Source organism: Sipha flava, unplaced genomic scaffold, assembly GCF_003268045.1.
Source record: "Sipha flava isolate LNK unplaced genomic scaffold, YSA_version1 301_pilon_pilon, whole genome shotgun sequence".
NCBI classification, from domain to species: domain Eukaryota; kingdom Metazoa; phylum Arthropoda; class Insecta; order Hemiptera; family Aphididae; genus Sipha; species Sipha flava.
Genome location: NW_020272976.1, coordinates 102669 through 116346, shown reverse-complemented (window position 1 = coordinate 116346; position 13678 = coordinate 102669). Strand labels below are relative to the sequence as shown.

General features: G+C 30.2%; 1 protein-coding gene across 1 annotated transcript in view; it reads right to left on the bottom strand.

Annotated features, from left to right (window-relative positions):
• Positions 1-13678, bottom strand: part of LOC112686228 (LIM/homeobox protein Awh) — a 47653-nt gene that overhangs the window by 13579 nt on the left and 20396 nt on the right. The window contains exon 3 of the mRNA XM_025558429.1: positions 6903-7084. Within this exon, the coding sequence (XP_025414214.1) occupies positions 6903-7084 (182 nt within the window). The remainder of the gene's footprint in view (positions 1-6902; positions 7085-13678) is intronic.

Below are 13678 nucleotides of genomic sequence, written 5' to 3'. Positions count from 1 at the left end.
AGAGCAAAAAGATTCAAAACTAGTACACTTATAAAATGATGAGACACATTCTGGATTTAGAGAATAACAGTACAATACCTAGTACGAAAAATATTATTAAGTCAATAAATAACATAAATCAATATACTAGGTAATAAATATTAACAAGTTGGTTTTTTACAATTTAGAATAAGTAATTACTCGGTAACCCAAACTACTTATCACCCCTAGCTACCGCCGAAATATGAAGTACGGTATATGCCCTATCTGAATATACTGTTGGGTATCAATGTTGTGGTCTTGTAATGAGTCTTGATTTATAATACACTTAAACAAAAATAATTGATTTATTTATTGGACTGTAAAAATAGACATTTCGTATAATAAATATTTCTCTACCTATCTATAGATGTTTTTATGTAAATAAACTATAAATATTTTGATGCGCAAATAGCCACTGAAATATTTTTCTATAATGTTATTTTCTATATCTACCACCGTTACAATTATTGATCTTCTCCAAAGTTAAACATTCGGCATTTCTAATAAAAAAGATGGATTTCACCTGTATAATGACCGCAGAACCATAAAATCGATACTTTATCAAAACCGACCAACACATTCGTAGGTAGATACTTTCGCGCTTCGCCGTTTAAAAGTTCCTGCGCAGTACACGAATTGAGTTTTTCTTTTTTAGGTTAAATATTATACATTAAATTGTATTCGTTATCACACTCGAACAAATACCATGGCGCAGTGTATGATATTATGTAGATATAGCATTTGCTTGCAGAGCTATATATATATATATATACAAGCGGCATAATAAACGTTTTTCAAAAGACACGCGCATATACATTATTATTCAAGAAAAATAAGTATAAAGAACATTTTTTTGTTTTTTTTTTTTTTTTTTTTCCCGTGGACAGATTATAGTTTTAGGCCCATTAGTAACGGGGACCGGCGGAATAAATGAGAAGTTTTGTTTTGTGTTCGCCGGTCGGCGCATGGTAATGTACATTTTGTAAAAAATCACGCACACCGTCATACATACGATTATTATTACTATTATTATTATTTTAAAGGAATATTATAAAAAAAAAAATAAAAATACAACCGTGTAAGAAGGTCGAGTCTGTACAACGCGCGTGCTCTACGGAGACTTATGAAAAATTAAAAAAAAAAAAAAAAACAACAACCGAACTTAACATAATGATTTGTCACACGTCGACGGTCCGTCCGTCCGAACGTCGTCGGCTTGGACGTTTCGCCCGGAACTAATGTATTCAAATTTCGCTGCTCGTTCGGGGCTGGCTCGTACTTATACACAGTGTACGAATCCAAGTTCTAATGGTACGGTAGTTGCTTGTAACTGTAAAAACTTTGCAAACAAAAACCAACGTACACATACGGAGCTTGGGCGTACGCGAAACAGAAATAATGTTAACGAAACGTCTTCGTATTTTGTGTTAATACTGGTACATAAAACGTTAACTATAATTTTCAAACATTTAACACCGCGCTACGACGTTTGCGGTGATTTTTCGTGGGCCGAACAGAAAATAGCAAATAATTACGTACAAGAATACGGTTATAGATCCGGAAACATATTTTCTCCCAGAACAATAAAAACAAATTATTTGAAAGATTAAATAATGAATAATTTTATGAAAGTAGATTATTTTGGAAGGTTATTCATTTTCATCACAAGCGCGTATTGATAAAATTAAAAAATTAAAATATCTGGAGGATTTTTTATGGAGATTTAATGTCACCATTGATCACATGTCAGTGATTATAATCTAACCAATAATTAGAGAAAATTTATTTTTATTGAGTTCAGATATTAATTTTTCATCAATTTATTTTTTACTTTTTTTTTTTCAAACAAAATTATAGTATGTATATATATATATATATATATATATCGTTTAGAAGACAGCATAGTAAAAATATTATTACAAAACATGCACCTAATTTATATATTCTTATTACTGTAACAATAATTATGAAAATACTTCGTATCTAAATATTATATCATTTACACATAAGTAGGTATTATATTTTCAGTACATATTGCACACCTAAAATTATCTTAATTATAAAAAAATTTTCTTAATTAAAAAAAAAAAAAAAATACAGAGTTAAGCAAATAAAATTAAAAACTGACCAATTTCACGTATTACATTTTTTTTATTATATTATTTTAGTTAACGAACAATTTTCATTCATATATAGTTAATAAAAACAATATAATCCGTAATTATTACATATTCAGTCAAAACATTATAATTTAACAGTTATATACTTAATATAAATATGAAGTACATCGTTTGACGTTTCTAATTTTTCGTGTTAAATGTCTTTACATTTTAAGAGCCCAAAAATTAATTTTTTTTATCATTGAATAAATTTGTTGAAAAATAAACAAATGATGTAAAAAAATTATGTTTTCACCGAATTAATGGAAAGAGTGTAGAGATTATTCAACACTCAATCCGGTTACACTTATCCGATTATAATAATATTGTATCTTGTTTATCCAACGAAAAAAGCTGTATGCGATAATGCGAGAATGTCATCGATTTGAACGAGTTAAACGTATAGATAATTTATCGGGCTCGTACCTAAATATATAATAAATAGAAAATGTTTTAACAACAATGATGATAATAATAGTAATAGTAATAATAATAATAATAAAAAGAAATGTTGACGCGTTTGGTAATGACAGTAAAAAAACGGTCCGGATAAATCAATCTTAGTCGGCGCGTAGTATATATCACCAACTACCGACACATTACGCTACATATAGGAACCCTTCTCCATACGTACATAACTATACAGTGGGTTTTGATTTCTCTCGCGTACATATACAACTCGTGTGTGTAACCTTTGTACAAATAATATAAACACTCCGGATGAGTAGGCATGTTCTCGGTATATTTTTATTTTATTTTGTTTTTTTATTTTATTCTTTATTGTATGCGATCGGACGTTTGAGGAATCATTTGTCATCTCCTCTCCTCTCCAGGGACACCGGCCGCGATGTGTTTTCTACGTTCCATACAAGTGTGAACCACTCGACCTTGCGGCCATCGACCAATATTACGATCAATTTTTTTTTCCACTATCATTATTATTATTAATGTAATAATTCGTATTGATCGAAACACGCGAAGGCTTGACCCCGAAACGTAACTTGTTTGAGGTCATCAACACCGAAGAATTATCGAATCCGATTTTTTATCCGCAACCGAAGATTATTCCCAGAAATACGCGACTTTATTCGCCATGAAAGTTCGTCAACACCACGATTTTGACTAACCCGTTCACTTAACGGTTAACATTATAACATAACACTATTTTTTTGTATATCTATATGTGTTTTATATTATGTGGTCAACTATCGTGTTTAATTTGCTCAATAAAACAACGTAAAAAACTAGGGATGTAAACAACTTTTTACAAAAATCATCGAGTTATCAAACCGAAAATAATGAAACAAAGGTAAACTATTTTAAAAAGTGAACTATATGAAATTTTCATTTTGTTAAACGAAAAAAATCAAAAATATCATACATTTTTAACTTAATTAGTAGAAATATCTTTTCAGCCAAATAACACCGTAATCTGAAATCGCATTATATTTATTTCAAACCGCGATTGACATAGAAATATAGAAACCTAAATACCAAACGATATTTTGTTCAGTCTTATTCCGATCTGTTTCGTATTCTTACCTTAGTAGTTTTACAATAAGAAACTGATACGGTTCGAAATCACTCCGGAAGTCAAATTAACCCAATAAAAAAATGGTTTATTTTTCACTCACTTAGGTCCAAGTTTAATACTGGTTAAACAATATTTAGTCCAACGAATAACTATTGTGACAACTGATAGCGAAGCATGCATACTTTCATGGCTCTGGTCATGGTTACTACTGCACGTTATATTTGATAATTGTATAATTTTTTCGAAATTCGAAATGATTAAGAATTGATTATAAAAAAAAAAAAAATAAATTCCTGCAAATAATATAATATATGTTATACATTTTAACTTTATAAATCGAATTTTTAAGAATAAATAAAAAAAAAAAAAATAAAAAGCGTACACAAAACGAATAAGCTATATTATTCGTAACCAAATGTCGTGTAGAAAATAAACGTCGATATACGTACTGACGTTAATGTGTAGTAAATGATATTTTTTCGTAATTTTTTTCATTTAAATACTTACAACTGTGTAATAATAATAATAAACTTAAAGACAGTCCTACTGAAGACCACCACTGGCGTAGGTAGAAATTAATTCTGTTGTCCTACCATACCGACTGGCAGATTTATTGGATGGTACGTGCCGTTTAATTGGGCCCCGTGTAGTTTTTATACATACGTAACGAGCGTAATTTCAAGTTCTCGATTTTTATGTTTTTGTTTTGTTTGTATACATTTTTAAAAACCAAGTGGGTAGACACATGCATACTTACACACACACACTTATAAGCCAATATAGTGACAATATTGGCAGTTGTCTCGGTTTTCGTGTAGGTAGCGGAAGATGTTGTAAATAGTAAATTTGTTAAAAATAATTTATCGCGCGGAAAATCATCGTTCATTTAATGGATCAACCGAAAACGTTTATTTTATTAACTTCATAATTTATTGTAATTTAATTATTGTGTATAAACCGAATGAGACGTAAACATGTTGGTACGCAATACATAAACGAGAAATGATAAACTTATGAATATTGCTTAATGGTGTGCGAGCATAATTATTATTATACAATGTTATACATAAGTTGTTATTGCATATTTAGAATATCCCAACACAAAGCAAAGTACGTGTATAATGCGTTACGTATATACGTACTCAGGACCTAAACAACTCGTTGTTCAGTGTTTCTATTCGTGCTTTTTATTTATTTATTTTCATTATTTTTTTTTTTTTTTTTTTTTATATTAATTGTTGTTATTATATTTTCTCTATATGCTGACAAATCTAGAAGTAAAAAAAGAAAAAAAAAGAAAAGAAAAAAAACTCCTTAGAAAATCTAGAGACAAATAGGACAAGACACCATGAAGCCCTTATACGATTAGTTTTGGTTATTTTATACAAGAACGTTGGATCGTGGGGGTGGAGGTGGAATGTCAAAAAAATCATCCTAGTCTACAGAAGTCATAATGTCACATTAACAGGTGTGAAGTATTGTGCGCACGGTATCTTCAACGGGTATCCTAAAACACGTCTGATTTTATGATTTATACGACTGGCCGCTTCTGTGACTTGCGGGACCTCCAATAAATCACTCGTCGGAGAAGTGAAAAAAAAAAAAAAAAAAAACTAGTATGTATATTGTACACACTCACACGCGAGCGCGTACATACGAGTGCATGTATATATATATAATGGGTGTATGGGTATATTTACCCGTGTCATGTTGAAAATTCGGCCAGTTCTGCGGCAACGGGGGTCATACGTTTTTAAATAAACAATAATGTCAACGGCGTACAAGAGCATCGGACACCTTCACACTTTGGCCAATAATAATTGCCTGTAAAGAGGCGTTAATTATAACCTCCTGTAGCAACGCGAGAGATTGAATAGAGTAGTGTGTATGTACTTTATACACGGGTGTATAACGCAGCTCCTCGTTCGTGCAGCAGATCGTTTTACAATAGGCACATCAAAACACCGATAAACATTATTTTTATTTTTATTTTTTCGTCAAGTAACTGAGTGACAATGGGGCGTAGCGTGACCAATTGTTTGGCTATGCTAGTGTTGATTTCAATAAATAAATAATTGCAGAAGTGTTTTTTTTTAATTTTTTTTTTTTTTTATCATTATTATACTGTTTGAATTGTTCACCGGTTTCAGACCTCTAATTATGCTCATTAATGAATTATGGACAGGTTTACATTGCATTAGGGAAATTATGCATTTGGTCCCAAACGGAAGAGTTTCTTTGTTTAATATTCACAGTAAATGAGCAAAGTCACATAATAATATAGTTTTGCTAACCTATATATATATACTAGTACACGCGTGCAGTAAAATGTGTGGTTAGTGTTTACCGCGTCCAACTGCGGTTTTCAATAATTATTAAAAATATTATTCATAGTTCTGAGCAGTGGCATATTTAAAAATACATTTTTGTCATACCTAATAGTGAAATAATTTTATAAATTAGTATAAAATGTTCTTAATCAACTTATTGTTTAAATACTAAATAATAATGATAATAATTAATAAATAAATTAAATGTATGATTTTATTAATCGTATTTTATATTGCGCATAGATGCATAGTGCATACTGACAACTGACAAAACGTGACAGTCACGGACTAAGATATTGATATTCTTATCGACCGATAATTTATCCACATCAGATTATTTATATACCATGTGTGTGTGAGTGCCGTGCGGTCGATTGTTATTATTATTATCCGATTACAATTTAATTATTAGCCATATTAATACTTTTTTATACATATATATATATATTTTTTTTTTCATTATACTTTAATAATTTATTGAATAAACAAACTAAAATTATTGTATTACTGATATGTTTAAAAAATTTACGTTTTCAAATATTTTTTTTTTTTTGGGGGGGGAGAAACCCCCAGAACCTCCACCATCAATACGCAATTGATTCTGAGGAATATGAACAAAATCATGAGACTTAAATTTCAATCGATTTCAATATTTACCATATCCTACAGTGTAGAGCATTTAAAATATACTAAAACTGCGTATGGTAACAAAAAAATTATTTTAATTTATTATAATTTAATTATCAGTATCGTTGGACATAGGTATCATTAGATTTTACATTTATATATTATGGATCGTCATGTTTTAAATTCAATGTAGGCCATCACTGTATTATTATAAATATTAAAATGATTTACCTGGCATAGTCCTGACGACAGTAAATTGAATCGTCTTTAATAAAACACGATGGTTCATCCTCTAAAACCAGATTGCATACACAACACCTCAGACAAGATACGTGCCAAATCTTGTCGGAAACTTTCAATAAAAATCTATCTTTAATTGGATCTGAGCATCCCCGACATTGCAATACTTCAGTCTATAACAAACAAACATAACATTTAATTGTAAATAATTGTATAACATATCATGATTGTCTAAAAGATTTTTAAAGCAAACCATATGAATTCGCTTAGGGCAGTAATTTTCAATTACGAAATTCGATTCCTAGACAGAATGAAATAGTTTAAAAATTAAACTTTTATTTTATATTTTATTTCTTTTCGTTGCACGTAAATAACATAGATAAATATATATTGTTTTTATACATTTTAAGTCAAACCATTTATTTTTGATAAATTAATAAGATTCAAATATTATAAACTCTTGCTGTCTTATACTTGTACCACACATTATTACAAATATACGCTTATTTTTTATTTACCTAATTATATTCGTTATATCTCAACCAAGTATATCCATTTGTTTTATTGTCTCTACCTTTCTTCGACTAATATGACGATTATAATAAACCAATATTGGTTATAACGGAGCGATGTGTTTAAGGGTCCCTCGCTGTAAGTTATTATATAGCCATGAGTCCTTTATACCGCATTATTGACGTACGGATAAAAATGAAGAAAGAAAACCCAAGAAAAAACTTCCAACCAATGAAGTAGATATGATATAAGTTAGTATGTTCTTTGAGGGTAATACGGAAAAACGTTAGATTATCGATACCCAAAACGGTTCCCTGATGTTTTCGAGTACAAATTGTGATGTCATGCTTCTCGATCCTCGTATATACTGCTACGTGTACATATTATAATGGTAAACACCGGATAGAACGTTTAAATTATATATTATATACGAGAAACATACATATACACATAGACTTATCGGCACATAAAACACACTGGCCCGAGTGTGTGATGTAGCTTTTTCCTTTTAAATATATTACATATGCTCACATGTACACATACGTACGCGCGCGAGAGTACGCGTATTTTTATTATATTATTATGCATATACAAGTCGGCGGGTGGTTAAACCATTCGTAACTACCGCGCAATATATCTCGTATGGCCCGTTCAACGCGCGTGTATACGTTATTTACGATTTCGCGTTTGTCGATAAATCGACGCGCAGACGTGCCGCAATATAAGCATAAATACTAGTATAATACGTATATTGTGCGCCTAATACATTAAATAAATAAATAAATAACTTATTAAACATATATATATATATAGAATCATGTTTATGTACACTTTTACACGAACAACTACAGCGGTTAACGGTAGCTGTAGTGTACAATTATAATACTAACTGAAAAGAAACAATATTAATGAAAAAAAAAAAAAATTTTATTTGTTGCATGCAAATTAGCAAATGGATACCGTGATTAACAGCGAAGATGCATCAACGATGACTGTTCATAATTAAATTATATTTATATCCATACATCTAATGTTAGTGACGTATTTTTAAGGAATATGAATTATACATCTTTTAAAAAACCTATTATTTTCGTATACACTTAAGTATTATACGGAAAAAGTCATGATAACAGTTAATAATTTTGAAGCACAACTTCCGTTGGATTCATATAAATTCATTTTAAGAATTTACAAAATTCAATGATAGTATAGTATGTAACTCTGTAAACGAGAACAAAAAAAAAAATGACTAAACATATAATAACATATAATAGTAAGTCGTTTTTACTTAACTGTATAACAAATCATATAGAAACCATATCGTTTTACAACATAAATAGATATAATTTTGTATTGCAGGAAGTGGAATATCATTTGAATCTTTTTAGCGCAGTAAATCAACATTTTTATTAATTTTTTGTAAATTAAACTGTACAAAAAAAAGTTTATTTTATACGTTTAAATCGAAAACTTGGTCGAGGAAAAATCGTACATATTTTAAAGTAATGTTGACTCGGACAACGCGAGTGTATTCCGAAATAAGACAGGTAAACGAGGCGAAATTAATACGTACCCGTGTCTTTTAGTACACTGCTATAATACCTATTTATACATTCAATGACACTTTACGTCGAAATTTAAAATTCGAAAAAAAAAAAAAAAGAACAAATTACGAACGATCACGGAAATATTGTAGACAGATAAATATATGTTTTTATTGGCAACTTCGGTGAAGCTGGGCAATAATATAACACGATTTAAAAGTTAATTAATACGTGTGCATTCAAATGTAGCATAATAAGCCACTATATTTTAAAACCATGTACGTACGAGTATGTATACCACTGGTGCGCGGTTGATGTTTATCGGTAAAAACTCTCGAGAACGTACCTTATAACGCTACTTCGACTGCTCGTATATGATATACATTCACGTATATTATACGCGCCGTGGTCTAAACGCTAATAATACTGTGCGCGACGGTTATAAATGTGGACTACGCCGTCGGACGACCTACTAGGTTTTTTCGACACACGGCGTACATGTCGCACGGCGAGGGCATAAAACCGAGACGTCCCGCGTGGTTCACGACGACTAGGCTCGAATGTTTGGCTCGGCGTTTTCTATTTTATTTGTTTATTTATTTATTTTTTTTTTTAATTATGACAACAACAACGGTGTATTACATTACACGATATCCGTGACGAGCATCACGGACGGGAGAGATACGTTTTGATGGCGCGCACAGGATAACACGCGGCCCGGGAAAGACGGGCGCGCGCGCGCGCGCGCCTCCATAAAAATGGAAACGAATTGCTGAGATATATACTTGTACACCTAACGCGTGTATACCGGTCGATATAATTTTTATTCACTTTGACGGACGTGATGCACACCGTACGCATGTTAGTGTATATTAACATTCGTTTTACCGTCTTCGAACGTGAAAACGGTTTGTTTTACGCTTAGAAGACACGAGAACGCGCATACACTTTGCTACGTTGAACCCCCCCCCCCGTGGGTTCCGCGCAATGTGTAAAACACTATTAATATGTCAAATTACGTATCAATACGATATTGCGGTTGTGTGCACGAGTGAGGTTAAAATTCGAAACAACACAAATCGATTTAGACATACATCGTATGTATTCCGAAAATGCCTTATTGCTATCAAGCATTTTTCACAAAGCGTTTACTGTAACAGAAACTCAATCGGGTGGGGTCTATGTTCGTCTCAGTACACTTTTCGTCCATTACGATCGCGGAATTTGTATTCGCACGCCTCGGGAACGTACAAAATTATCATTGATATATTCTACTGTTTGGGGATGTATTAGTCTATAGCGATTACATTCAGAATTTAAAGAAATATCGACAATTCCTTTGTCCAGGCTTACAGAAATACACTTAGGATTTTGACACCCTTATATATATGTAAAATTATTTTATACTTGCTAGAAAAATTTAAAAGTGGTTTTTGTTCAAAAAGTTTTATTTATGTTTTATGAAAAATAGCCGCAAAGTAAGATTTTCAACATTTACAGAAAAACCACTTTAAATTAAAATATTCTTCATTCTGCCCAAAAGCTATTACAAGATTTCGTTCAAATACTTATACATGATTTATGTGTTATGAATGCATTGACAGGTATATATATTTATATTTATACTTATCATATATAATATGACAATCATTGAACTTTTAAGTTTTCGGGAGTTTTCTCGCAACGACACTAAACGATAGTGGGTAGACATTTTAAAGTCTGCCGAACAGGCAATGAATGCCAGAGAAGATATTAAATTAAAAAATCTTAGATAATACCATTATATCTACCAGGTATACGGTAGAGGGGGAAAATTAATAAGTGCGTTTTTAATAACTAAAAATTTTACAAAACAATGTAATACTATCATACTTTATTTATTTCTGTTTTTCTTTATTACTAGGTATAAAAATGGAGTTGTTTATATTTGGCTACTTACTGAGGAAAGAAATCCTCTTTGATCTACCCTGGACCAAGTCGTTATATTTTGATACATAGCAAATATATCTAAAACTATAGATTTACGTTTAACGTAAAAAGAATGAATAACATTTCATTCAACGTATAATTCGATATGGTGCAAACGTGATCCGTACGAGTTCTAGAGACGACTCTGGAAAGTGTTATTATTATTATACGTATAATATGCAACATTTGAACGAGAAAAAGGTGGTCGAACCGGTTATCGGTCCAACCGTCAAAATGTACGTTCATTCATTCTTTATTTTCGTTGTACATTAGAAGTTATTACACTTAAACTCGGAGAAATAAACACGTGAGTGTGTACCTGTACATAAATATGTGAACATTTATGTGTTGCGAGGAGGACGATTATGATAATATTAGTAATAATATAGTCTACTCTTTTATATAATATTATAATATGCACGCGTTTTGATTCATAACAAGACGGTGGCGACGACGCGGGTCATAAAATCGAATTTAACTGTGAACATTTTTAATAACCTATAACAGAAATCTTTACGTATGCATCTTTACGCGTATACATTACGTTTTCCTTTATTATCCAAAAATATTATCATTCTCGTTTTATACAACATACACGCCGAGTAAATTACTGTATATTTTTTTCTTCCGCAAACGTAATACATTTATATATTTTATAATAAATCAGTACTCGAGACAATATTTTATGAGTCTTGACATTTTGATTCGAAATCATATCACTATACTATAATATAATGTAACAATCATCGTCATTTGATTTCATAAGTAGTAAAAAACGAGTTGCAATAATGAATTCGGTTATTTCTACAGTGAATTAGAAACTAAGAAACTAACTTTTTTAGAAACTAAGATCGAAATCGTACATCTCTTTTAAACATAATACTGTGTTATAGTAACTTTTAAATTCAAAGAAACAAGCCAATTATTTCAAATTAATCTTATGTTCAATTTTATAAGAAATAATATTCTTTAATTTTATATAATATATCATGCAATACTTGGATGTATGTGATTTCAAAATTTCAAATATTATTTTTAACGTATATTAAAATTTTAATCGGAAATTATGTTAAATTTGCAAAAAAATTGTAAATATACAAAAATAAAAGTTATTTATTAAAATAATTAGTTATTTGTATAGTATATTATAGTTAATTTATGTGTATGTTATAAATTATAAACTACGAAATTATACGGGTTACTTTTGAAAACTCGTTTACTATGCATAAATGAGGTATCTAAATGTATTAAAATAGTTTAAAAATTTACATACAACTAACTATTCATGGGCAAATAATACCGTAAAAAAATTTAATAAACTGTATATTTTTTACATAAATTAAAACAAAAGAAATTTAGTGGATGTTGTATAAACATTTAAGGTATATTATATATTGTCTTATATTATTACCTAGTTACCTACCTATATGTATATGATTTTTAATGTATCTGGAATTTTAGAGACCTACCTTATTATGGTACCGAATAGTCAATTGTTTGATTCATTATAAATAAATATTTAGTACATTATATGTTGTGTCATCTAGATTATTCTTCGAGTTGTATACTTTTGAGTGCATTAGATATTTTATGCTTTATTAGAAGTTGTAATGTAAAATATATCCACACTGTGTTGGTTTTGCTATTTCGAAAAAAGTCAAGCCGTCTCAGAAAATATTTGAAAATCGATAGAAAATAATATAATTCGAAGAAAATAATAATAATTCAATAATTGTTATACGCTGTCTTTATAGTTGTGTAAATTGTTAATTTTGACATATTTAGTTATATTTTATCCAAAAAGTGTATAAAAATGATCAATAAAGAAGCATAATTTTAGGTATTTATTTTTATCTATTCTATACGTGACCCTTAATTGTAGGTACAAACATCTAGGCTATTAAGAATATAATTACATTAGACTTAGTAAAAGACATATTGCCTGTATTGTATGCTATCTTATTGAAAAAAGTAGCCACATAGATTTGTTATGTAAAGTCTACTCAATAATACAAATAAATAACAAAAACTGAAAAACTCGGTGGATACGGTCGCCAAGTCGATACCCAAACGTATTTATAGTATATTGAATATACTGCATGTAGAGTTAATTCATATGGTACCTATCCTATAATTTATTACTTACAAATAATAAATAGTAATATTTATACAACCTAACCGAAATGCTTTTTATTATTATTATTACAAAATGTATTTCATGCTATTTTATAAATGGGATTTTCCTGCCAAGGGCATGTCTAAGGGAAGTTTTGGGTATTCAATCCTCCTCCCCCGAAATGTTAACAAATTTAGAAAAATGTATTGCTTGATAATTTCATAAAATTTAAGTTTAATATCAAAAATATTTGTCAGGGTTTTTTTAAATAATCCATCATCGATCTATCTGGTACTGTAAAATTGGTTATCATCAAAATTATTATCTTGTAAAATAAATACATTTGAACTATGTGGTAGTAAAAATATTGAACTCCCATCGAAAAAATATCCTGGCATGCCCTTGCATTATTTATGAAGACACCTCGCGCTTACCAAACGTATACAGAAATTATAACACATGTATACGATTCTCGTAAAAAAAATGTCAACCCTAACGCAACTACGTTCGTGCCGAATTGCGACTTCGTAAGCTCAAGAACAATGCAAGCGCGTCGTCGTTGCAGCGCTGTGCATATTACGTATGCGCGAATATATTATACTGTATGTGGATCTGTATATTGGTAA